The following is a 23,420-nucleotide window of genomic DNA, read 5'->3' on the forward strand; positions in this document are numbered from 1 at the left end:
AAATTGCTTCAAACTGAGCAGCGTTAAGAAATCGACACATCGAGGATAAAATCTTTTGTCGCACACACACGCACACACATTTGGACTTATTCTTTATTCTCCACATCATAAAACCGGCTCTTAATTCTAATTCCCTCACAATGCACAATCACACAGACAGAAAAGAAGTGGAAAAAATATCCAACTTTTTGGGCTTTATAGTGAAAAGGACTCTGGAGGAGGAGTAAAATACAGTGTTTCGGTAGATAGAGCATTAATCTTTCTTTACAGTATACAACGAGTTTACAAAGCTGCACCTCTGGTACCAGCAGTATTTTTCCCCTACACAGCTAAATCCAAACAGCCCTTTGAAAGCAAAAGGCACGTGAAGGGAGCTCTGGAATTAAGAAGCGAACCAGGACGGGTCGTCCATAACAGAAGCAAACTAAGCTGTAGTGTCTTTATGAGCTTGTCACTTTACAACACCATTGCACAAACATTCCCTTAAACACCCCCCCCCCTCCCGGGTGCTGCTCTGAGATCAGTCTGAGGCAGCGTCCGCTGCACGGTGCGGCACTCCTGGGGAGCGCTGAGCAGAGCTGATGCAGGTGCGCCGAGCACCCCCCCCCCCCCCCCAGTCTCTGTCCTGTCATATCAGAGTCTTTGTCATGACAGAAACCAAAACAGAATCTCATCATCAAGTACACGGGAAACCAAGCAATAAAAAAGTTGCTTTGCACAACCTGAAACTGACATCTGTGTGTGTGTGTGTGTGTGTGTGTGTGTGTGTGTGTGTGTGTGTGTGTGTTTGTGTACGTCTTGGTTCATCTTTCATCCAGTCCACGTCCTTGACAATTTAGAAAAATAGATTTATCCACAAAGCAGCTCCCAAAGCCGACGTCTCCGCCGCATCTGCAACACACATTCAGCAGTGAGTGAAAACGGTTTTTGCGCCATCGTGTCGGCCGCTGCCTGTTGCTATTTAAAAAAAAAAAAAAACAGGAATTGAACCTTTCCAAGGCGTCTAGCTCTTCCTGCCCTTGCTCGTCGATGTCGCAACGACGTCTGAGCCCGTTTTAGCCGATGGCAGGGTGGCAGCTGGCGGTTCCTCTGGCTGCTGCTTCTGAAATCACAAAGAGGAACATTTACAAAGATACCGAGGCAAAAAGGAGGTCTGCATGCAAAGGCTGGGAGCGTTTGCTGAAGCAGGGGCAGCAGAGGGCACAACATGCAGCTGTGCAGGCGTCACCAGCGCATACGCTCGCTTGACGCTCAGCTAACAGATTTATTAACAGTTCCATTTTGGAGTGATGCAGCTCTTCATGCAGCCTGCTGTTCTTACTTTAGACCTGGACTTTGACTTGCTCTTGCCCTGGAACAGAAGTCTCGGTTAAGCTTCCTGAGGAGTTTGCTGCCAATATTAGGTACACTTCACAGAACAACCCCCAGGGGGGGCCCTGGAGCTAACGTCAGCACTGAAAGGCTGATGAAGGACAGCACGCTGCCTCTTCATGAGTTCACTTTCTGCAGATTTAAACCTTTAAAGTGTGTTTCGTACAAAGACACACTGTTACTCTAATGAAATGATGCTTCTTCAGAGCTTCTTACCTTTGGTTTGTCTGTGTTTGATTTGCTCTCCAGGGAGCCTGGGAGCAGAGTGTCAGACAGGGTTTGGAGGACAGGTCCGGCCATTGGCTGGGACAGAGTGAAACACACCATCGTTGGCACTTTCAAATCTGATCATATTCTTTATGTCTTTTGTGTCTCGGATGAAACTCTGATTCAGGGAAAGTCAACAAATACACAGGGGAAAGAGCTGCTGTTGGGTCTGCGCTACCTTCTGGGGTTCTGATTCCGGCGCAGCAGCTTCCAGCTTGGATGCGGCTCCTGCGGATGCAGCGGGTGGGGGGTCTGCTGGAGCGAGGATGAAGTCACTGGACAGCAGATCCAAGGCTGTTTTCTCATCCATAGTCTGTGACACAAAGGTGTGGACATCAGCCTGTTGCCTTCAACGTCCTCCGTCGTGTTTGTCTCAGTGCGTTTTTACCTTCTTTGGTGGACCTGCTTTTTTCATCTCTTCTTCCATTTTCTTTAAAAACCAAATTGGAACATGAGACAAATTAAAACGGGCAGTGAAATCTGAACGGACTCACATCGCTGGAACATTAAAAGGTCGGCCACCTTCCGATCCTCCTCTCTGGGCCGGTACTCTGGCGGTAGGCTGTCGTCTCTCTCCCCCATCTTAATCAGCCTCTCTTCTACCACCTTTTTTTCCTGCAAACACCCGACAAATCAGAACTCCCACACGGAATGAAGCGGCGCTCCCCTCTCCCATACGGTCTACCTTTACAACATCCTTGAGGGGGGTGGGGGCAGGTTGAGGTACTGGTTTGATGTCCTTTAAGGTGTCTGACAGAGCGTCCAGAGCACCCAGAGGGTCCACGGCGCCACCTGCACCCGCTGCCAGCTGAATACACAGGAAACATCAACTACAGTGACGAAAAGAGGATAAAATGCACAAAAAAGAGAGCTTGCGTGATTTTTACTGTACCTGTGGGGTGGTTTCCATGGGAACACACGCAGATTTCACTGCTGGGGCAGCAGCAGAGGTGACGAAGTCATCTGCCAAAGCATCCAGGGCGAAGTCAGGAGAGGGCTGAGGGAGAGACAAAGCACCTGTTAGAACTGCCCAGCACTCAGAATCTCATGGTCTCAGAGAGAGTACCTGTGCAGGAGGCGCTGAGGGGGCGGGGACAGTTGCGGCGGGGACGGTGGTCGAAGGGGCGGAGACAGCTGATGAGGGGGTGGGGACAGGAGCCTGAACCGCGGGAGCCGCTGAGGAGGACATGAAGCCTCCTGACAAAATGTCCAGAGCTTCTCCAGAGCTCATGCTGGGCTGCAGGACGAGGAGACATGATCAGGAATGGGGGACAGACACGGAGGGACAGTGTGACGGGGATTTAGAGACAGTGAGTTTTCACCTCAGGTTTAGGAGCAGGACGTTTTTTCAGCTCTTCCTTATCGAACCTGTAGCCAGGAGGAAGAGTGTCGTCCCTCTCTCCCACACGCACGCCCTTCTCCTTCTTCAGTTTGTCCTCCTTTGAAAAGAAAAGTGGAAAAAAGTGGTTAAATAAGCATAATAAATCCATTAACCCTAAATCCATAAAGCCCAACGATTGGGTCATTAAAAATCTCCTTTTTGACTGCAGGTCAACGAAAGAACCTCTAATAAAACCTGATTTTGAGATCTTGAGGTGTCTCATCTAAGCAAACACCATGACAAGCAAGTGGAGGTGATCTGTGTGCGACACGTTTGTCATACCGACACCAAATCCTCAGCTTTGAGTTTAGGGGGTTCGGGCTTTGGTGTGTCATCAACCAGCGTGTCACTGAGAGCGCTGAGAGCATCAAAAGGGATGGACTTGGCCTGAGGAGAGAACAGGAGTAATTAAAGGTTGTTAAAACACAGAAATAAAAAGAGAAGTGATGAAGAGATGATGACAGGGGGACGGGTAGATGTTGATGGACAAGTTCAAGATGGACAACGTGTTTCACTAAACTCACAAACACGCACGCTCACCTCTGGTCTAGTCTGTGTGGGTGGAGGGGCGGATGCATGGACCCGAGGAGCTTTTGCTGGAGCAGCAAAATCTGCACTCAGAGTGTCCAAAGCTGATAAATCCTCAACCAGGACCTGAAAAACAGAGACTTTTATAAACTACAGTTGTCCTTTTAGTGCACAAAACCAATTTAGAAGGCAGAAAACATCCATATAAAAAATACACTGGATATATTGTGATTATTTAAAGGCAATCGAGCAATAAAAGATCTTAAAACATTTGAAGACCTGTTGCTACACTGACCTAAATAAATATCACAAAAGAATATGAGATATTTTAGATGTAAAACATTTATTAGAAAAAAATATCAGTATAGTAACAGTATAAGATAACAGTATACGTGGGTGCAACATGGAGTACCTCTACAGTGGGGGTGGGGTGGGCGCGGACAGGAGCCTGAACCACGGGAGCCGCTGAGGAGGACATGAAGCCTCCTGACAAAATGTCCAGAGCTTCTCCAGAGCTCATGCTGGGCTGCAGGACGAGGAGACATGATCAGGAATGGGGGACACACACGGAGGGACAGTGTGACGGGGATTTAGAGACAGTGAGTTTTCACCTCAGGTTTAGGAGCAGGACGTTTTTTCAGCTCTTCCTTATCGAACCTGTAGTCAGGAGGAAGAGTGTCGTCCCTCTCTCCCACACGCACGCCCTTCTCCTTCTTCAGTTTGTCCTCCTGTGTCAACAGTTTGTGGACACACAGACTCAGTCAACAAACATCCTCCAGAGTTTTGGCTTCTTTCAGCGACATGTGACCTGTTAGTTCATACCGAGACAATGTCTTCCGGTCGGACTTTAGGGGACTCGGGCTTTGGCACGTCCTCTGGCAACGTGTCACAGAGAGCACTGAGAGCGTCCAGAGACATGGAGGCGTCCTGTGGGGGAGACAGAGGTTGAGCATCTACAGTATCAGGATGTGTAACCTGGTAAATCAGGTTTGTGAGAAGAACACAAACTCACCTGACCAGTCTTGTCTTTTTTATCAGCTGCAGGCGGGACAGCAGAGGATTCAACTTTCTGTAGACACAACAGAAAAGTCCTCAGTCAACAAATGACAGAGGACAACAGGCAGGACTCACATTTAAATGACGCCGCTGTAGCATTTATGGCTCTAATCAAGCGTTTTATTGGACTTTACGTCTCCTGATAAAAGCTGCCTGTTTATTTTGGGATCTGCAGATGGTTTTCACGCCACACTGATGAGTCCTGTCAATTTTTGCTTTTTATATTTAATAAATAGTCACCTGCTGGAGCGGGGCGCAGAAGTGGATTCAATTTACTAAAGAGCTGGACTAAACATATTAAAGCTTGTTGCATCTGGACCAGCTTAAACGCAGCAGTTCTGTAAAAGGCCTTTTCATAAAAACAGCCGACGGGCTGTTGAGCATCAGGAGGTTAACGTCAACTAAACAATAATCAGCTTCCACTGAACTGAACCCCGCACACGTGGCTGCGTCTGTCCAGAAAGATGTGAGACTGAAACAGATTCTGAGGTGATCAATGGGTCAAAGGTTAAAGGTTTAGCTCTGATCAGAGAAGCTGGCAGCTACAGAGGCAGGGGCCTGTTGTACCTTAGCAGTGCAGGCACTCAGCGCCCCCTCCAGGGAGAAGTCGTCAGAGGCCTCCATGGTTGGGAAGGGAGCAGGAGGACACACAGCTATATATGGGCCTTCGGGAGATTTCTGTGAGGACATTAAGTAGATCTTTTAACGATGGTTCGTGCTGGGGAATTATAAAATATCCAGAGAGTACCTGTGCAGGAGGAGCTGAGGGGGCGGAGACAGCTGCGGAGGGGGCGGGGACAGTGGCTGGAGGGGCAGGGACTGGAGCCTGAACCGCAGGAGCTGCTGAGGAGGACATGAAGCCTCCTGACAAAATGTCCAGAGCTTCTCCAGAGCTCATGCTGGGCTGCAGGACGAGGAGACATGATCAGGAATGGGGGACAGACACGGAGGGACAGTGTGACGGGGATTTAGAGACAGTGAGTTTTCACCTCAGGTTTAGGAGCTGGACGTTTTTTCAGCTCTTCCTTATCGAACCTGTAGTCAGGAGGAAGAGTGTCGTCCCTCTCTCCCACACGCACGCCCTTCTCCTTCTTCAGTTTGTCCTCCTGTGTCAACAGTTTGTGGACACACAGACTCAGTCAACAAACATCCTCCAGAGTTTTGGCTTCTTTCAGCGACATGTGACCTGTTAGTTCATACCGAGACAATGTCTTCTGGTCGGACTTTAGGGGACTCGGGCTTTGGCACGTCCTCGGGCAACGTGTCACAGAGAGCACTGAGAGCGTCCAGAGACATGGAGGCGTCCTGTGGGGGAGACAGAGGTTGAGCATCTACACCCCTGATATACGTGGAGATGAGTTCTCCCACTCACCGTGGCAGCCTTGGGCTTGGTGTCAACTTTACCGTCCAGCACAGACTCAAGAGAGAAATCAGAAACATTCTCCATTTTGGCTTTTTTGTCAGCAGGTGGATGGACGGCCGCTGCATCCTGGAGCCCAAACAGATGCAAAAGTTAAGCAAAACTGCTGTCAGCCCAAATAAAAACCTTAATATTAACTTAAGGATGGCTGCGAGACCTTAGTAGAAGCAGATGGAAGTAGGGCCTCCAGAGAGAAATCATCTGACACTTTCACCATTTTGTCTTTTTTATCAGCTGGAGGAGTTTGAGTTATCTGGAAGTAAAGAAAAGTGGTGAGATCTTTTCAGCACCTTCAGCTGGACACTCCTGAGAATTTCTACTTACCTTTGCAGGAGGTGGTGCAAAGATAGTGGGGCCAGCAGTGCAGGCACTGACGATGTCAGCGTGGTCCTTCTTCTACGCAATCACAGGAAAAAAGATAATATGGTGGCGTGAGTATGTTGGGAAAACAGTAGCCGGGTTTGAAGAATCTCACCTCTGTCTTTGTGGGTGCAGATGAAGCAGCAGAAGTAATGAAACCAGAGGAAAGAGAATCCAGGGCCTGATCTGTGGTCAGTGGTTTCTAAAATGGAGCACACGCATTATGACCTCACTAAAATACCCTGATATATGACGTTGAGGGAGGCTCGATGCTCCACTAGGGGGCGCGTTTGGTCAAGACGAGGCCAAACAAAACGGGAAAAATAATGTGAACCAGAGTGCATGTAACAACAGAGAAGGAAAAGTACAGACACACCCTTCACATTCCACTGACAATGCTGAGTGAGCTCCCTAAACGACAGCTCTGGTGTTAAAAAGACTCAAAAACCTGCCTTAATTCACGTAAAAGTTAATAACTGAAACATTCAGAGTGGAGGAAAAACAAAGACGCGGAACTATGAGAGAGAAAAAGCAAGACAAGACTATCAGGAGGATGGATATGACGCTGATGTGGGTGTGCTGAGGCTGCCTTCATGCTCCGTCTGTTTGTGAATCTGTGTTTTAAACACAGAAGAGCCAATGAGCTCACATGGAAGGAGGGGGGGGACAACACCCACCACATCATTGCAACATTCCCCACATCACAGCAGCTGGGGGGGGACGCCTCCTCATGTGTGTGTGAGTTCATTTTCTACAGAATGTTGAGTTCCTAAGTATATATAAGTTAGTGGGAGGGGCTCTGAGCTCCCGATAGGAGATGGATTCACTTACAGGCGTTTCCTTGGGTTTAGCATCCGCAGGAACTGGAGCCTAGAGGAGAAATTTAGTGTTTAGAGAAGAACGAATAAATAAATTCAGCTCTTCTGGAGTTCCTGTGAGTGTTAAAGAACTTTAGAACATTCAGAATCTGGGTCCTTGCATAGCACAAACAGACACCCGAGCCGCCGGTGACCAAAAGACGAGCGCACTGACCATGTCTTTGAATCTGTAGCCCGGTGGCAGCGTGTCGTCTCTCTCGCCGCACTTGTGACCTTTCTCTGCGACGACGTTATGCTGCGATACATGCGGCACGCGGTTACTCACAGCAGGTCCATGCTGCAGCTCAGGCTGCTCAAACGCTCACACACAAGCAGGCAACTGTACCTCTGTGACCTCTGGGCCGGTGAACACGGGCTGTGGGGGCGCTACAGACTCAGCTGAGGGCAGGATGCTGGCCAGTGCATCGAAGGGATCCACCGGCGCCTGCACATGCAGCACAACTCAACATCCCAGAGCAAGAGCGACCTGTTCTCAACAGACGGCTTCAGATGCTGTTTTACCTTTTGTTTCTCAGGAGCTGCTGTGGGCGGAGCCTCCACCTGCAACACATCCCACAGGGAATCAGCAGGAGACCAAAACATGGCAGAAAAGCTAATAAAACACCTCCGCTGTCGATGAGCGACAAGGTGGGAGGCTGTACCTTTGTTTGTGAGGGTTTAGCTCCGTCCTTCTTCCCCTGCACGGACACATTCCCAGCCGCCGCCGTGGCAACTGTGGCTGGCTTCGGTGCTTTTGCAGGATCAACTTTAGGCGCCTCGGCTTTTACTGTTGCAGCAGCGGTACTCTAAAACACAAGCAGGGTCGACCCATTACAAGCTGAGCCAGCCAGGAAACATCCAGAGGCAAAGAGCAGAAAGAAACCCCAAGAAAGTGATAAAATGGAGCAGAAAGAGGTCGCTGACTCGGTGCCAACAGTGTCAGGAGTTGTTGTGCAATCAAAAACCGGAATTATGTCGCCGTCTTTGCTCTGCTGTTTAAAATGGAACCGGAGTTACACGTTGAAGTCGGATGCCTTTCACCTTCCCACATGGACAAAAGTGAGAAAAATCCAAGAGCTTTGTTCCAAACAAGCCAGAATGAGACAGAAACCGGAACACAAAGCAGTGTGCTGCAGGAGAACAAAGCGGGCCGTCGTCGTGTTGTGGTCCAGACTACCTTGGCTGCGTCCTTAGGTTTGGTCACAGAGGCGCCCGCTGCCACGCCAGCAGGAGCGGCAGGAGATGGAACTGTGGGCTTGACTTGGGAAGTGGGTGCAGTCTACAAACATGCAACTGATTACATTAGCACACAGGGATAACATTCTACCACACAAGCAATCCAGTTAGCATGTCTAAAAGAGGCATTGGTGATGTTTCCAGTGCAAAACAGGAGGAAATGTCGATTTCCACGCAACAAGAGCTGCAGCCGTTAATGTGTCAACTTGTAATAGACCAACTCAGACCAGAGTTATTTGAGACAGACAGTGTTAGATATTAGTTTTACAATTCTGCTGACCATTTTTACTCTTCCCATCTGATTTTTTAGAAGCTGAAAAGCATTCAAGCACCTCGAAAATTGTAGAACCTCAAATAATAGTCCAGTAAATGAACTAGTATAAAAACCCAGTTTTTACTACAGTCACCATCAGAAGCTCAGTAATGCTGCAGTTAGCATCATAACCTTATTAATGCTCCAACTAGCATCATAACCTCATGTACGCTACAGTTAGCATCACAAGCTCACTGCTGCACACAGCTGCACAATTATATTAGCAGCTTTATGTAAATAAATAGCATTCAGGCTGAAAGAAAGCTTATTTAGCTGATGATTCCCCTTTTAGAAAAATGGTCAACAGTCAAGGAAATGTGAGTTTTTAAAAAAGCACATTCTAGGATTAGTCACAATGACAGCGTTACCTTTGACATTTCTTTAGGACCTCTCACCCCCACTGGTGTCATGTCAACAACAGCGCCCCCAGCAGACGACATGTCAATAACAGTAGCACCTGCCAGCGCAGTGTTAGTCTACAAACCAAGGAGCAGGAGAGAGTTACTCAGGAAGTCAGTGTGTGGAGAGAATTCCAGCCCAGCGTGGTGTAGCACTCACTGATGCCGTGACAGACACGCGAGGAAGATTTGACAAATGAGAGCAGTGAAGAAGAAACGTGCGCTGCCACGTGACGAGCGCGGAGCGTGATGAATGTGTGGGTAAGCAGCGGTCCGTGTTACGTCACGCACAAACAGCCTAAAGCCCACTTCCACTATTAGCATCCGGAACCTCTCTACCTCTGCTTTGGCTTTAGCCGTCACTTTCCCTGCAGTTCCGGTCAGAGCACTTCCTCCCGCTGTGGCGCCACTTCCTGTGGCTCCGCCTGTTGCTCTGGTTACCACCCCAGGCTTGGAAGCCATGGCAGAGCCTGACGATTCCTTCTGTAATACACCAAAGTTGTCTCCCTTTATTACAGCTGAAGGAGACTCGCTCTGACTGGTTTGTGGTTCCTCACCAAATACCATCACCTGATCCCAAAACCTTTTTTAAACACATAAAAACTCATAGCTTTGATGTTTTCAACAGTGACAGCACATATTGCGTGCTCTCCCATATAAGGGGAGGATTATAGAAAATAAATCTTGGTCCACAATGAAGCGGCTCTGTGACCCAGCTGCTCTGTGGGGACCAGAAATGGCAGCACCTCATCCTTCATATCCTCTCCGACCCATATTTCACCCCTCTGTTTTAGAGTCATCAAGGCCAGCTGCTAACAAGAGTTGCATGATCTCACTGAAGGTTAATCGGCTATGAAACCTTTAGCCTACATTTAGCCTCTTCCCCCCCAGTGGAATTCCCCGTGCGGCAGCCTTGTAGCAAAAAGCTTCTGGGCTGTAGTTCTGGGTGCTTTTGTGTGGGGTCTGCATGATCTTCCTGTGCCTGTGTGGGATTCTCAAGGATCTTCAAATCTCCAGAGAAGCCATGTTCAACTCGGTAGAGGGGGTCCTGCAAAAACCACCACAAGGTTTAAAGCCTTTATCCGCTCACAGGTCGATCGTCTTCTTTCATCCCGACGTTTAAAAACCCCAAGAACCATCCTGAGATCACGTATTCAGGAGCAACAGACGGGCCCATTGTGTTCTCTTATGATGGGAAACAACATCGCCTCTATTGTGTTTGAACTCAAGGAAAAGCAAAGTTTTCTTTTCTGGGCTCTGCAAAAGACGCGGATACACCCGAGCGTGAAGGCGAAGCTCACGACCAGATCTGAGGTCGCTGGTTAAAAAACAGGAAGCTGCGACTGCCGCGCTGTCGGAGGTCAAAGGGCATTATAAGGAGTGTTTGATACCTCAGACTGGGCGGGCGTGGCCCTGGAGACCTGAGCTGCCGGTTTAGGTGCGGTCCTGCTGGGCTGCGACTGCAACGAGACAAAAGGAGAGAGAGAGATGTGTTACAGAGTCCAGAACACGTCACAAGGGCTCCAGAACCCCCGGACCGCCACCCCGACATCCCAGTGAAGGGTCAAGCTCAGCCGCTGGTCCTCCCTCCGGTGTTTGATGCAACCTTCCACAGCTGAGAGTGGGACTGTAGCAGCGGAGGCCCAACTTTGTTTCTGCTGGTTGCTGCAGCCACCGTAGCAACGGCGCTGGCAACAACGGCGGGTTCCTCGGCAGCTGACGACGGCTGCGTGACTCATGGCTGGGGTTGGCCTCCTGTCAGCAGCAAATCTTCATGCTTTTAGTTCATGGCCAGGAGAATGCACTGGTATCCACGATTCAACCAGTTATTCCAGGTCCAGCACAGTCAGATCAGCCCTACCGTCAATATTATTCCACTTAGCAACACATTTAATCCCTGAAAATCATCATTTAACAGACTATGAGGTGCAAATGTGTCCTAGGCATTACCAGCAGGTGTGGATCATCTGAACCGGTCCTTCTGGCTGGATATAATAACAACAACAAGGGTAATAATGGACTTTCTGTCGTCCCTTTAACATCCAGCTATGCATGTGCTTCTGTATTACTGACAACTGCAGCCAAATATGCAGCAGAGCCAAACCCAGTCCTGCCAGGCTTTGTCAATAGAGAACAGAAGGCCTCCACCCTACTGACTCCAGGTCGGCAGCACCGCAGGTTTCACACACCTGAAATGACGGCGCACCATCCCATCTCCTCTCTGCTCACGCAAGCTTCTGCGGTGACGTGTGCGACCATAGGTGTGTGTGTGTGTGTGTGTGTTTAATGTCTATGGCTGCACCTTTCTGAAAGATCTCAGCTGAGAGTTGACGTCCTGCCTCATTAAAAGGAGGAAGTGATGTCACAGTCAGGGCCTCCTCACTGAAGGTCCAGATGTTGCTCTGAGTACAATCAGGTTCCCTAAAAAAGGGTTACAATGATGGTTTCTACGATACGGATTGTATGTTTTATGGAGTAGGTTGACTGAGAATGTTGTATTTTACCAAAAAGATCAAAGCAGAGCTCTGCTGACAGTTTAATCAGTCTCATCCCAGCAAAACTGGATTTGTCAGGAATTCTGGAAGATTACAGAACACTATACATACTTCTATGTTCTAAAAAGCACAAAATGATCAAACTCTTTAATGTCACATTTCTGTAACTCAGCTTACCGGTTCTGTAACTTCCACATCTAATTTAAATCTGTCATATAAAACCTCAAAACTCTCAAGAAAAAAGGTGTGTGTGTTCAGTCAGCTTAGCCTTAGCTTAGCATAACATCGGAGGCCTTGTTCAGACTGGAAACTAACATTTCACATAGGAGTGTTTAATTCTGGGGAACAATAAAGATCTTTTTTTAATGTCTCTGCAGTTACGGAAGATCTAGAAATGCTGGGTTTTAAATCTCTGCTCTCAATAGCAACACCACCTAACAAAGACTGATTAGTCAGCACATTCAGAACCCTGAACCACCTAGAAACTTTAATAAAAGCCAAACAAACTGGCTAGCGACTTTATTTATAGCTCATTAAAGAAACAATAGAGTCAGAATGGAGACTTTGAACCGCCTCTATGAGTATACCAAGCTGCTATGTTCAACTTCCATACCTGTTACAGTGTTTGCTCTCTTTCAGCCGAGCACATGCACACACCTGAGATCCTCCCCGAGCGCACATCTGTCTGACATTCCACAATCCCCAGACCGGCCTGCATATTCTGTACATCCTACACGTCTGCCTGGATGCCGCCGTGGGCGCGTGCCTGACAGAAGCTCTGCAGCTCCAGACTGGCCCAGTCAACACATGGACCAGAACAGCCTGTTACTCATCTCCTGAAGGTCCAAACGGGATCTCAGGTTCCAACCGATCCATCTCGGCCACCGTCCGATCGCTGAGTGAGGAATTTGGCACATTCTCTTGAACTCATTGTGGCGCCTGCGCGGCCCTAAACAGCACACATCACCTTTAGAAGTGGACCAGCACTCATGCTGAGGCTTGCTCTGCAGCAGCTCTGAGGGCAAATGTTGAAGTGCTGGGAGGAAGAGGCGGCGTATCTGTTATTTTAGGGGAAACGGCGAGGCCGTTATCGAGCGCCACGGAGACAGAAAGCTTCTCCTTCAACACCGCATCCGCAGCTTTCGGACACACGGTCCCACACAGATTGGCGCCACCAGAAAACCAAACTGGAAACAGGTGGACGGCAATAACAAAATCATGTGACACATCTAAAAACAGCATCTCGGTCCCAGTGTGTACTGGGAACGCCGCAGATCCGGGTCAAAATAGGAACAGCGTTAACAAGTCTGTCAGCAGCCATTTAAAACTGGGAATGATGTGGATGTGCGTTGGACATCCAGGCTGCACGTGCACACTCCTGACGGTGTCCAATCCCCTCCTTATTTGTATCAGAAAGCCATGAAACAAGAGCAGCGGCCTGCAATGAAAACTGATGACTAACGTCGGGCCCCACCCGGCAAACCACTGAACTGAGATCAGCCTCAATATAGTCCTGGAAAACCTTCCAGCCGTTATATAATGAAGCTATCGCGCCGCCTCAGACGCGGAAACAACCGCCAGTGTTGCGCTGAGGCGTCAGGAGGTGGTAGTGGGGGGGGGTCAGAGGGGTTCTAACTCGGGGCAAGTTTCAGGGCAGAGAACTATCAGCGCTGTGGGGGAGATTCAGGAGCCAAGAGACAGCTGAGAGGAAGAAGCGACGAAGGCATGAGTCAGTGGCCCTGTAATACTTCGATACTTCATCTGAGAAGCAGCTTTTAATACAGCTGCCTGTGGTGGGGCAGCGACTCCGGCGCTGCGGCTCACTTCTACAGCCCTGCAGCACACGAACCAGTTTCAGAGAGGTTTTAGGTGTCGGCCGCTGTATCTGCTCAGTCTGGACGAGGCAGCAGGGCAGATTCATACATGTGACAGCATAGACGCTCAAACGTTAGGCAAACTTCCAACACACAAAAGCAGGCAGCAAGAGGGGCGTTCAGCCGCCTCAGACAGGAAACTCTTAACAAGAAGACACTCGCAGTAAAGGAAACACGGTCTGCATACGCACCATGAGTCTGATCTTCGGTGTAAATCCTCTAGAATAAGCTGCGGTGCGCACCAGTTCGCCCCAGTTTCCCCACTGTGGCGACTTACTGGATCCTCACTGTATGTGTAGGTCAACAAGCCGACACACACACACGTAAACACGGGCGGCCACACACACCCAGCAGCGCAGAACTTGCTGTCCCGCCTTCTGGAAGCAGCACAACATGTCTGAGCGGCTCAGGCTCCGCCTCCCAGTCAGCAGGCTGGGTCACATTGGACGGTCTGTGGAGAAGTCCCCCCCACCCCCGCTCTCTGCTGGCCAGGATAAAGATATACAGGCTGCCTGGAGAAACTTTGGGCTGGGCCGGAGCGCGCCGTGTCAGGGGGTTGCTGTTTGATAACAGAGCGGAGGAATACAAGCCGCTACCCTGCTGCAGCGTTTGGTTCAGTCTGGGTGTGACTGAGCGACTCACTGCTGAGGAATCTAGACTGAAGGGTCTGTGTGTGTGTGTGTGTGTGTGTGTGTGTGTGTGTGTGTGTGTGTGTGTGTGTGTGTGTGTGTGTAATGTAAAGAAGAGGGGACAGAAGTGAACTACATCACATGTCCTTTAAACCACAGCCAAAGCCAGCCAGGGGAAAAGAGCAGAAAAAAGTAAGGAAGGCTGGAGGAAGTGACATCATCACAGACGCTAGTTCTGAAAGGCTCTCTTCTGGCCCTTACAGGGCGCCAGAGGGGCCCCATGGAGCAGGAAACTTGACTTCAGGGTGGAAGCGACAGGTTTTGCGAGAAAAGGGGCCCCGTGGAGCAGGAAACATGACTTCAGGGTGGAAGCGACAGGTTTTGCGGGAAAAGGGGCCCCGTGGAGCAGGAAACAGGACTTCAGGGTGGAAGCGACAGGTTTTGCGAGAAAAGATGAATAAATAAATGGAGTTTTTCCCCTCAACAACCCTGAGTCTAAACTTCTGAACAGATGGAGAATGTTTGGTGGGCAGCGCCCCCTGGTGTCCGAGCATGAAGACGTGAAGGTACCAAACATCCAGCTTCTTCACCGGCCTGAATGAACACATGGAGGTTCTTCTGCGCAGCTACGCTATTACCTGTGTTACTCTTCAAACTAACACTAAGAATGCGACATCCGTGGGGGTCAGATGAACACATGCATGCATGCTTCTCTGACAATCAATCACAAGATTTCAATCACTTACACACGCGAAGGACCTTTGCATTAAAACAGGAAGCTGCTCTTCTCCATTGCTGGATCAAACCTGATCCAAGATCAGTGGTAAGAAGACACAGGAGCATCTAATATTCTAGAAAGCAGCTAAAAAAGAGCTAAAACAAAAGGGAGAGAAGGCAAACATGCTTGTCTGCATCCCAACGCCGTACATGGTAACCCCTGATGACAGTTACCTTTGTTGACAACTACTGAGCTGGAGCACGTATAGACCAGCCACGGCTACGCTGAGGTGAACGTGACGCTTCAATAATCAGGAATGTTGGACTACGTCTGTGGGGAGGCTCTGAGGATCCTCATTAAAACATACTGTGTGTGAATTGCAGCAGGTCGGCCTCTTTACTCAGTGTGAACAACAGCAGAGTTTTGTTTGTTTTCATTAAAGGCGCTGTAACCATGGAGACTGGCCGCAAGGAATATGCGATGAGGGACGTAGCTTATAGATTTGCTGTAACTGTTTTATTGGGGGTTTTAGGGTTAAATAAGGGCGGCAAAAATATGTAGTGAGACAAGATGCCTTTACATGATATTTTTACTGGCTTCCGCCTCTGCTATTCAAAAACTTGGAGTTGCTAGGACGCTAATGCTAGCATGTGACATTGTAGCCCTGGGTTCTTCTTGTTTTTATAAAAAAAAAAAGAAAAAACAGGAACTATGGGGAACCACCAAGGTCACAAGCGTTCCAAAGGGTGCTGATGGAGAGGATCTAGATCAAGTGATATTTATTGTTATTATTGTGACACGCGGTCTAAAGTGGCCGTAGAAAGATTTATTAAAGGAGTTACAGATTCTGCAGACCTAGATCACTAGCTGCTGCTAAGTTTTGTGACTGTCACGTCAAAAGGTAATACACAATTAATAATGTATTAATAATAAATACACAAGCTGCAAAATCGTACCTATAACAGCTTGAATGCAGCAGTTGAGTTCATGCTACTAAATTGAGGCAGTCTTATCTTAAGGGAAACAGCGGCGTGCCACAGAGATCCATCCTGGGGACCCCACTGATTACAGATAGGTGTCCCAATACCACAGCCATCCACCAGGGGGCGATCAATGTCCATGCTTAGTTATTGGAGAGCTCTTGAGTCATCCGTCCAGGAAAAATAATAACCTAAAAAGGATAGCTATAAAATGCCGCCATTATTATTGCCATCATTATAGTATCAGCTCATATTAAAATCGTCAGGAGATGGTGACATAAGACATCAATTAAAAATGTTTGGGATCCGTGAGAAAACTAGCTTGTAACGCTGATGTGACATGATTGACTCCAGCCTTTCACCCGTTTGCACGCAGCCACACCGAGAATCTGGTGCGCCGGATCAGGTTACATCAGTGACCTCTCCTCCCTCGTAATCGACGTGATGTTTACGAGTATCGACGGCTTATTTTGGAAACACGAGCCGAATCAGACACACACAAATCAGACACTCCTCGGACGGACCGTCATGACAAATATCCGTCATGACAAATATCCAGCAGCCGCGTTCACAGGCAGTCAACAGGCAGCAGGGCGAGAAATTCGACGGTTCCCAGAGACTGCAAGAAGAACGGCGTTCAAAAATAGCTCTCTGTAACAGGTAGCTGTCCAACTAAATGCGTGTGAATTTATGTCCACGTGAACAGCGTTTCTTTCTCTATTCTGGGCACAAGCACGCACAAGGCCCCAGGGTTCATTGCAATTAAGCAACGAATGAGCTGATTAGCTGCTGCCTTTTTAGATCACTCACACTGACTTCACACATGTCTCATGTATCAAAGGGTCGGAGATGGGAAAATATGGCCTGTTTATTCATGTATCTGGTGCTCCACCTGTACCTGAGTCAGTTTTTAAAGCCTGTGTGAGTAAATAGGTCTGTTTATCTCCATGACCAGCAAATAAATGGCTAATTTGCACCCTTGCATTTGCTTTTTGGAGTGTAAATTGCATATAACCCTAAGACAAAAGAGGAATAACTTTACTTGAACTTGTTTATCTGTGATACCAGCGATGCCAGTTGGTTGCTCTGATTATGTTTTACAGGTTTTAGCATTAGCTGAATCAGCACAAACTTAAACGTTAACTTGCATCAGTTAGCATCAGTTAACATTTATGTTTGAGCTACTCTCTGCCTTTTTAACTTAAGTAAAATATACACCCTCATTTAAAATAAGTCTTATTTGTTTTCTGTTCGATAGAGACCCGGTAATGCCACTCTGGGCAATTCACAAGGATTTTAGTCGAGTTCTGATACTGGAGTGTGTCAGGAAACGGACGGAGGGACAACAGTTAAACAGGAAGAGGGGAAAAGACAGTTTCCTTTTCTGTCTGCTAATTCCAAAACAAAGCAAAGAAAATGCCATATTTAAAGCAAAAGTTTACTTCATATTAACTATCTGGGTGCCAAAAATTGAGTGACATCATCATCACATCGTGTATACAGTCTTTGTTTGAACGTCCCCTCCTCCAAAAGAGTTGAAACTTTAAAACAAACTAGCATAGCCATGATAGCGTTCTATTGACCACCCATTGGTGCAGGGTGGGACTGTCACATCAGCAGCTGAATGTCTAAAAGTATGACAACCACATTAAGGCTACAGCAAATAAAACAGTGCAAATAAAAAAAAGAACACGTAAGCATAATTCCGGCACACTCCCTTACAGACAGTTTGAGCTGCTAATGATCACAGGAGAACCAAACTCTGTCCAACTGCGATGTTCCTTTGCCTTTTCAACAGTCCAAAATAGGAGAAAAAGAAATGTTTGTAGGCTCAGGACAGTGTAGAGGCAGTTTGGAACGTGCAACGACAGGCACCAAACAAGGCGGCCCTGTTTAATACGGCACTACTGCAAAAGTCAAGCTGAGGCTCTGAACTGGGAGAGACTGACCAGCAGCCTCACATTCCTGGAGAGAGAGAGACAGAGAGACAAAGAGAGACAGAGAGAGAAACACCAGAGTTCTCCTCCTTTCTTAAGTACACAACTGCTCACACATGCTGTGCATGCTAACACTTGCCGATTTAAAGTAACAACACAAAACAGACGTGGACAGTTTCAGACTTGTCACTTGTGACACACAAACACACACCTGCTCCTCCACGGCCACATCCTGCAGGGCTGAGCTCTCCCGTGGGCCTCGAATCCAGCTCAAAATTTGGCCCATGTTGTGTCAAAGTATCCGAGTGCGTGTGTCAATCTGTCTGTCTGCCTCTGTGTGTGTGTGTGTGTGTCTATCAGGCACTGTCCCGTCGGAGAGCGTGCAGCATGCCTCTGACACCCGGGGAGTGGACTGGAACAGGGAGGAAAGGGGCGGGTCTGAAGGTGGAGTGGGCGTGGCCATAGAGCAAAAGGGAAGAAGGGGAAGGATCAGAAGTGAGAGCCTTCAGAGGCCGGAGCATAATTCCCATAATTCCCTGGGCTATTAAGAGAAGCGAGCTGGCTGTGGAGTGACTAACACCGGACGAGAGAACATTCGTCTCGGGGACACGTGCACACGTCATGTTTCCTTCGTAATTTCTGAAAAACACAGTTTGGTCTGGAGACATCTATGAAATTATTAACAAGTCTGTGCACACCCAGATGTGATGAAACACAGACTTTGAACACACACACACACACACCTCATGTGCGCTGCAGTAAACCGCTGCTGCGCCGCCCAGCTCCCAGATTACCTCTGAGAGTTGGAGGCAGGGCTCACATGACCTAACAGCTGCGTGCCGAAGAGCCCAGATGACGCTGAAAACTCAGGAAAAACAAACTTTAAACCCGGAAGCACCGGAAACTGGTCAAGTATTAGAAATACTGAAATGCCGACCTACAACAGGGCCTTTCCAGGACCTGTTGACCGGTAAACGTTCTGATTTAAGACACCCGAGTGTTCTGAAACGTTGAATTGTTACTAAAGCTCACGTTCAACGTGTGGTGGTTGATGATTAGTGTTCTTGTGGACCGCAGAGGAGCCCGAGAGAATGCACGGGACAATTCCAGGCATAGTTCTGAGGCTCTTCCTCACACAGGCTTGGTTTTCGGGTATGTCTCAGGTGGAAGTTGTTCAGACAGGACGACCTCGGCACAAGTCACTGATCTGGAATCAGTCGGTTAAAATCACCAGAAGTTAAACTTTACAGTCTTCTGCGAAGAGCAGGTGGCGCTAGGTAGCGTGCCCGCGGCTAACGCAAACTAAGACCATTTGGCTGCTCCAGCTCGTTTCTGATAGGATACCTCGGTTCATTTATTAGAGCCTTTATCTGTGCTCCAGGTTCAGGATGGCTGCACTGACAGAGTGTGGGCCACAGCCTCTGTGCTGCATTCCAAAGGTTATCAAACGGAACACGCCTCCCCAGGGAAGGGCGGAGGGGCCAAGCCTGACGCTCCAGCTGATGTGCCAGCTTTGGAATGAAGCTGCACCGGTTTGTTTTCTGCTTTTGTTTCCCATCCGAACACACACACATACAGTTTGGCCCATAGTCCAGAGGCAACAGGTGTGACACAGCGACACACCTTTGCCGCCCCTGGGAATGAGCCGCACTGATAAAAGCTGCTGCGCCGCGATAATGCGGCGCCTCCATCCAGAGGAGCCTGGGCTCAGTTCACTCCGACATCAGATTAAAAACAGCAGCGGTGCAGTTTAGGTTAAATCTATAAGCGGAGCGGACGCCGCTGGTGCCACGTGACCGTGCACGTATGATGTAACAGGACTCTGCTGCTGAAGTGGCACTCTCGCCTCTTTATATTTAGCCCGCTGTCATCCGCCAGTCCTCACTGGGCCCTGAAGAGGTCAAACGTCCGCGGCTCCACAGACCCACACAGTCACCTTTTAACCTCTGTGACCAAACCATTTATCTAATCTCACAGATGAGCGGTTTTTTCTTTGTAGCTCTGTCAGAAGCTGTCTCCTGAAGTCAGTCGTCTTCCTGCAGGACCCCCAGTTATTGTTCACATCACCTCACGGGTGAAAAATAGAGCCGCTTCCTTTTTTTCCTCCTGCTCACCTGCAAACGTGCAGCAGCTAAACCCCTCCTCAGCCTGACAACGTGCCTTTCAGTTTCGCTTGCAACACTATTTAAAGCAAATATCGCCTCACATGTTTAAATACGCACTTCATCAGCGGCAATGACAGCCCGGTTCATGTTAACAGTGCTGTGAAGTCCACATCGAGGCGCCGAGACATGAGCGACTGTGCCTTAGGAACACTCCCTCCATTCATCTTCAACAATGATCACACAGCTTTCCTGTTTCCACCAGTCAGGGCACAAGAGGTAGGTGTCGTAACACAGATCCATCAGATAAGCTGCTGCAAAATCCAGATGCTTTTGCTTTCCAAATGAAACTGAAGCTCAGGTCCCATATACGCAAACAAAAACATTCAAAAAATGGAAAACAGCAGAGTAAAGTCTTTTTGGGTCCACGGCCAAGAGAGCAGCGGGAGGTGAGATGAGGTCAGTACCTTGCCATACTGGGACACAACACTGGGATAGAAGGCTGAGGGCTTGTTGTGATGGAGTTCCAGTTGGGAAGCAGCTCCTCCGTGCTACATGCACACACAAACACACACACACACACACACACACACAGAGTTGTTATTCTAACCAACAGCGTCTGAACCACACAGGAGTTCTGGCTCTGAATGCCTGTACAGGATGTAGAGAAATCGACCTATTGTGTCGGCAGTTTATTTGTTTAACATCTGTGGAAACTGTGCTGCTGTTAGATCATTCTGCAACAGTCTAAAGAAATGCAAATAATCCTAATCTGAATTTCATAATCTAAGAGGTGGCAATAAAGAATGGAAGTGTGCAGGTCATATTACTGTAGCACTGGGTTGGTAATTAGCTGTACAAGTTGACATGTACAGCATAATCTTACCATAAACAGTTTAGTATCTCTAACAGATCCTGACCTCTATCCTGGAGGACACGCAGAGCTCTATCTTAGTTAAATACACACACCATGGCCTGTGAAGGCTAGGAGGGGCAGAATATAGGTAAAGATAGAGTTACGCAATCATTTACAACTTTAAGCTCAAACTTTAAAGTCTTTTTTTCACGGGGAGCTCTGAAGTAGTGCCACTCAGACAGCATTCCAACATCCTGACTTTCATTTTCCTCCCTGAGTGGCCTGGAAGGCTAAATTCCGAGAGGAAAAACGGCGCCAATGGAAAAGTTGCAGATTTACTCACAGTGCTCATCCAGAACGCAGCATAAGCCATGGGGGCTCGGGGGCGACAACAACGGCCTAAAGGTTCACAGCAGCACTATTCTGCAAGCTTCTTCGGTCCTCAGCACGTCCTTCACTCTGCCTGTGCCACTCCCCGCACACGCGAACGCGCGCGCACACACCCATACGCACCAAATTATCACGCAAAACCGTCTCCGGTGTTTGCATCCGAACATTCTTCCGCATGCACACACTGTATCCTGCGAAGGTGGTCAGATAAAGGTCGAGAGCGCGCACACAGGCACGCACCTACACGCAGGAAAACACAAGGCATCATTATGATGCTTATCAGGCAAAAACCAACCAACCAACCCCCCCCCAGCAGCTGGAAAACAAGCAACGTTTCCGTGCAGTTCCGTGACTTTACGCCATTTCGGAGCTCCTCTTCAAAGAAGCAGGAGGAGAAACTTACTTTCTTATCGCCGTGGCTTTTCCTCTTTTGTGGCATCTTTTAACTCTTGCGGTTGGTTTCAAAGTTTCCTCCTGGTCCGATGGGCTCCTGCTAATTTAGAAACCTCTGCGGGACGATCTGCTTGGTCGGCACAAGGGGGGGGGGGAAAGAACAAAACGATTTGCTCCTCCCGCTGGAGAAACAAAAATCCGATTTGATAGTCGATGAAAAAAGTAAATGTGGCAATGAGGGCGTGTTTGTGTTGGTCTGCAGTTATAAATAGCAGAAATCAGGACGTGCTCTGATGCACACGAGCATCATTAAAGTCGTTTCAACAGCGTGAAGCAAAATAGCATGCATGCACAAGCTGCTTAAATGATGGCGTTAATTCCTTCAGAAATCCTCAGACTTCTTTATGGTGTGCAAGAGACTTTGCATTTTTTTTCAACTTTAAACGCGACCCTCCCCCCCCCCAATTCTCTTTACCCTCTTCGCGCTGTTCCTACGGTTCCCGGCTCAATGCTACTCTCTGCCGGTCGGACGGTGGAACTGCACCGGTTTGGACAACACCATGGAAGCCCCAGGTTCAAATGCAAAAATAATATATAAAGTTAAAATACTCTGTCTTTTGATGTTCAGTTCTGTTCTATTTGGATTATTTGAGACGATGAAATAAATATATGCATTTACCTCGCAGCTTTTTAAGATCTCTCTTACTTTGGTTTCTTTGTTCTACTTTTTTTTTCTGTTTGCTTTTTAATGTATTCATATTTTTATAAATTAATTTCTAGCTTTATCCTGCCTTCAGATGTATGAATAACTGTTATCTAACTTGAATCTTATTGACTGTACATTGTTTGTGTGGGTCTAGTGGTGGGATAAATATACGTTTTACAGTGATATTCAGCACCTTAATATACCTCCCCCCTTCCTTGTTACCATAGAAACATGGCAGACTAACATTTATCATCCTTTAACATCTGTGGAAGGACACTTACATCAATATTCACATAACTATCTGACTTATAAGTGGACAAAAGAGTGATTATTCAACTGATGGTGTCAGTGTTTATTACATTTGATTTTACATAACAGATTATTTAATTTCCAACACAATGAATTAGTGGTCCTTTTTAATTAGGATGTTTTACTCATGTTTTGATATTATTTCAGATGATTTGACTTATGTCAAATGTTAACACAATGGGGTGCTTTTACAGCATTGGAGGGTTTCTGAAATCTATTTTTGCTCCAATAAAAGATTAGCGAAAGCATTTGATATGAATATTGTAATTTTCAGGGCAACAGTGGTGACTTATTGGATTTGTGATGGCGTCAACATAGCAACAAAATCAATTCAGATTTTCCTGTCCGATCCGCAGCTCTCCAGCCCAGACAACTTTGCCATTGTCCTTTATCTCCTCTTCTGGTCGGTGTCTGTCACTCCGATGACCTTCTGAGACAGTTCATCTGACCTTCACCCTCCCTGATAACATTGTGCACTCTATCACCTCCCCGCAGAAACGCACCGTCCCTCACCTGTGACGCGATGACAATCTGGCTGACACATCCGAGCGACATTTTCACAGCATGGCCCCGTGACATTTTTCCACTTTGGTTACTCCAAGGGTTGCTCAGAGTTGACCACAGACACCTGATGTGTCACCAGTCATAAAAAATCAACAGTTATAACTGTTCTAAAATAAATGGTAGACATTATCATTCAGTGAAAATTATTTCAAGATTGTCTTTAGCTTTTATTTTAGACTGAGTCTCACTGAATTAATCCCAAATCCTGAGCAATGTTGCAGTTCGCCACCAGGGGGCGCACAGTATTCTTTTTGTCTTGTGCCAAATTCTCATCTTCTCC

The 23,420-nt window shown here is 47.8% G+C and overlaps 1 protein-coding gene across 14 annotated transcripts; it reads right to left on the reverse strand.

Moving 5' to 3' along the window:
* Positions 1 to 75: 75 nt before the first annotated feature.
* On the reverse strand, positions 76 to 21,741 carry cast (calpastatin). Of its 14 annotated transcripts, none has more exons than XM_029826412.1 (36): positions 21,572 to 21,739; positions 20,390 to 20,473; positions 10,579 to 10,647; positions 9,527 to 9,670; positions 9,158 to 9,265; positions 8,418 to 8,519; positions 7,903 to 8,046; positions 7,763 to 7,801; positions 7,587 to 7,685; positions 7,416 to 7,496; positions 7,215 to 7,253; positions 6,499 to 6,585; positions 6,348 to 6,419; positions 6,181 to 6,276; positions 5,976 to 6,092; positions 5,804 to 5,908; positions 5,593 to 5,709; positions 5,352 to 5,507; positions 5,171 to 5,281; positions 4,560 to 4,616; positions 4,370 to 4,474; positions 4,159 to 4,275; positions 3,960 to 4,073; positions 3,560 to 3,673; positions 3,302 to 3,406; positions 2,961 to 3,077; positions 2,705 to 2,875; positions 2,531 to 2,635; positions 2,324 to 2,446; positions 2,161 to 2,253; positions 2,027 to 2,068; positions 1,817 to 1,951; positions 1,588 to 1,674; positions 1,322 to 1,351; positions 991 to 1,102; positions 76 to 891 (listed from the first exon to the last, which is right to left on the reverse strand). In XM_029826412.1, the coding sequence occupies exons 1-35, from the start codon at positions 21,605 to 21,607 to the stop codon at positions 1,004 to 1,006; spliced, it is 3,420 nt and encodes a 1,139-aa protein (XP_029682272.1). In that variant the 5' UTR covers positions 21,608 to 21,739; the 3' UTR covers positions 76 to 891; positions 991 to 1,003. The 14 variants fall into 14 exon arrangements, with proteins under 14 accessions (XP_029682272.1, XP_029682273.1, XP_029682276.1 ...); XM_029826413.1 differs by lacking the exon at positions 21,572 to 21,739 and adding an exon at positions 21,122 to 21,450; XM_029826416.1 differs by lacking the exon at positions 7,416 to 7,496 and having other exon boundaries at positions 21,572 to 21,741.
* Between the last annotated feature and the right edge of the window lie 1,679 nt (positions 21,742 to 23,420).

The sequence above is a fragment of the Takifugu rubripes genome, chromosome 19, assembly GCF_901000725.2.
Source record: "Takifugu rubripes chromosome 19, fTakRub1.2, whole genome shotgun sequence".
Classification (NCBI taxonomy): domain Eukaryota; kingdom Metazoa; phylum Chordata; class Actinopteri; order Tetraodontiformes; family Tetraodontidae; genus Takifugu; species Takifugu rubripes.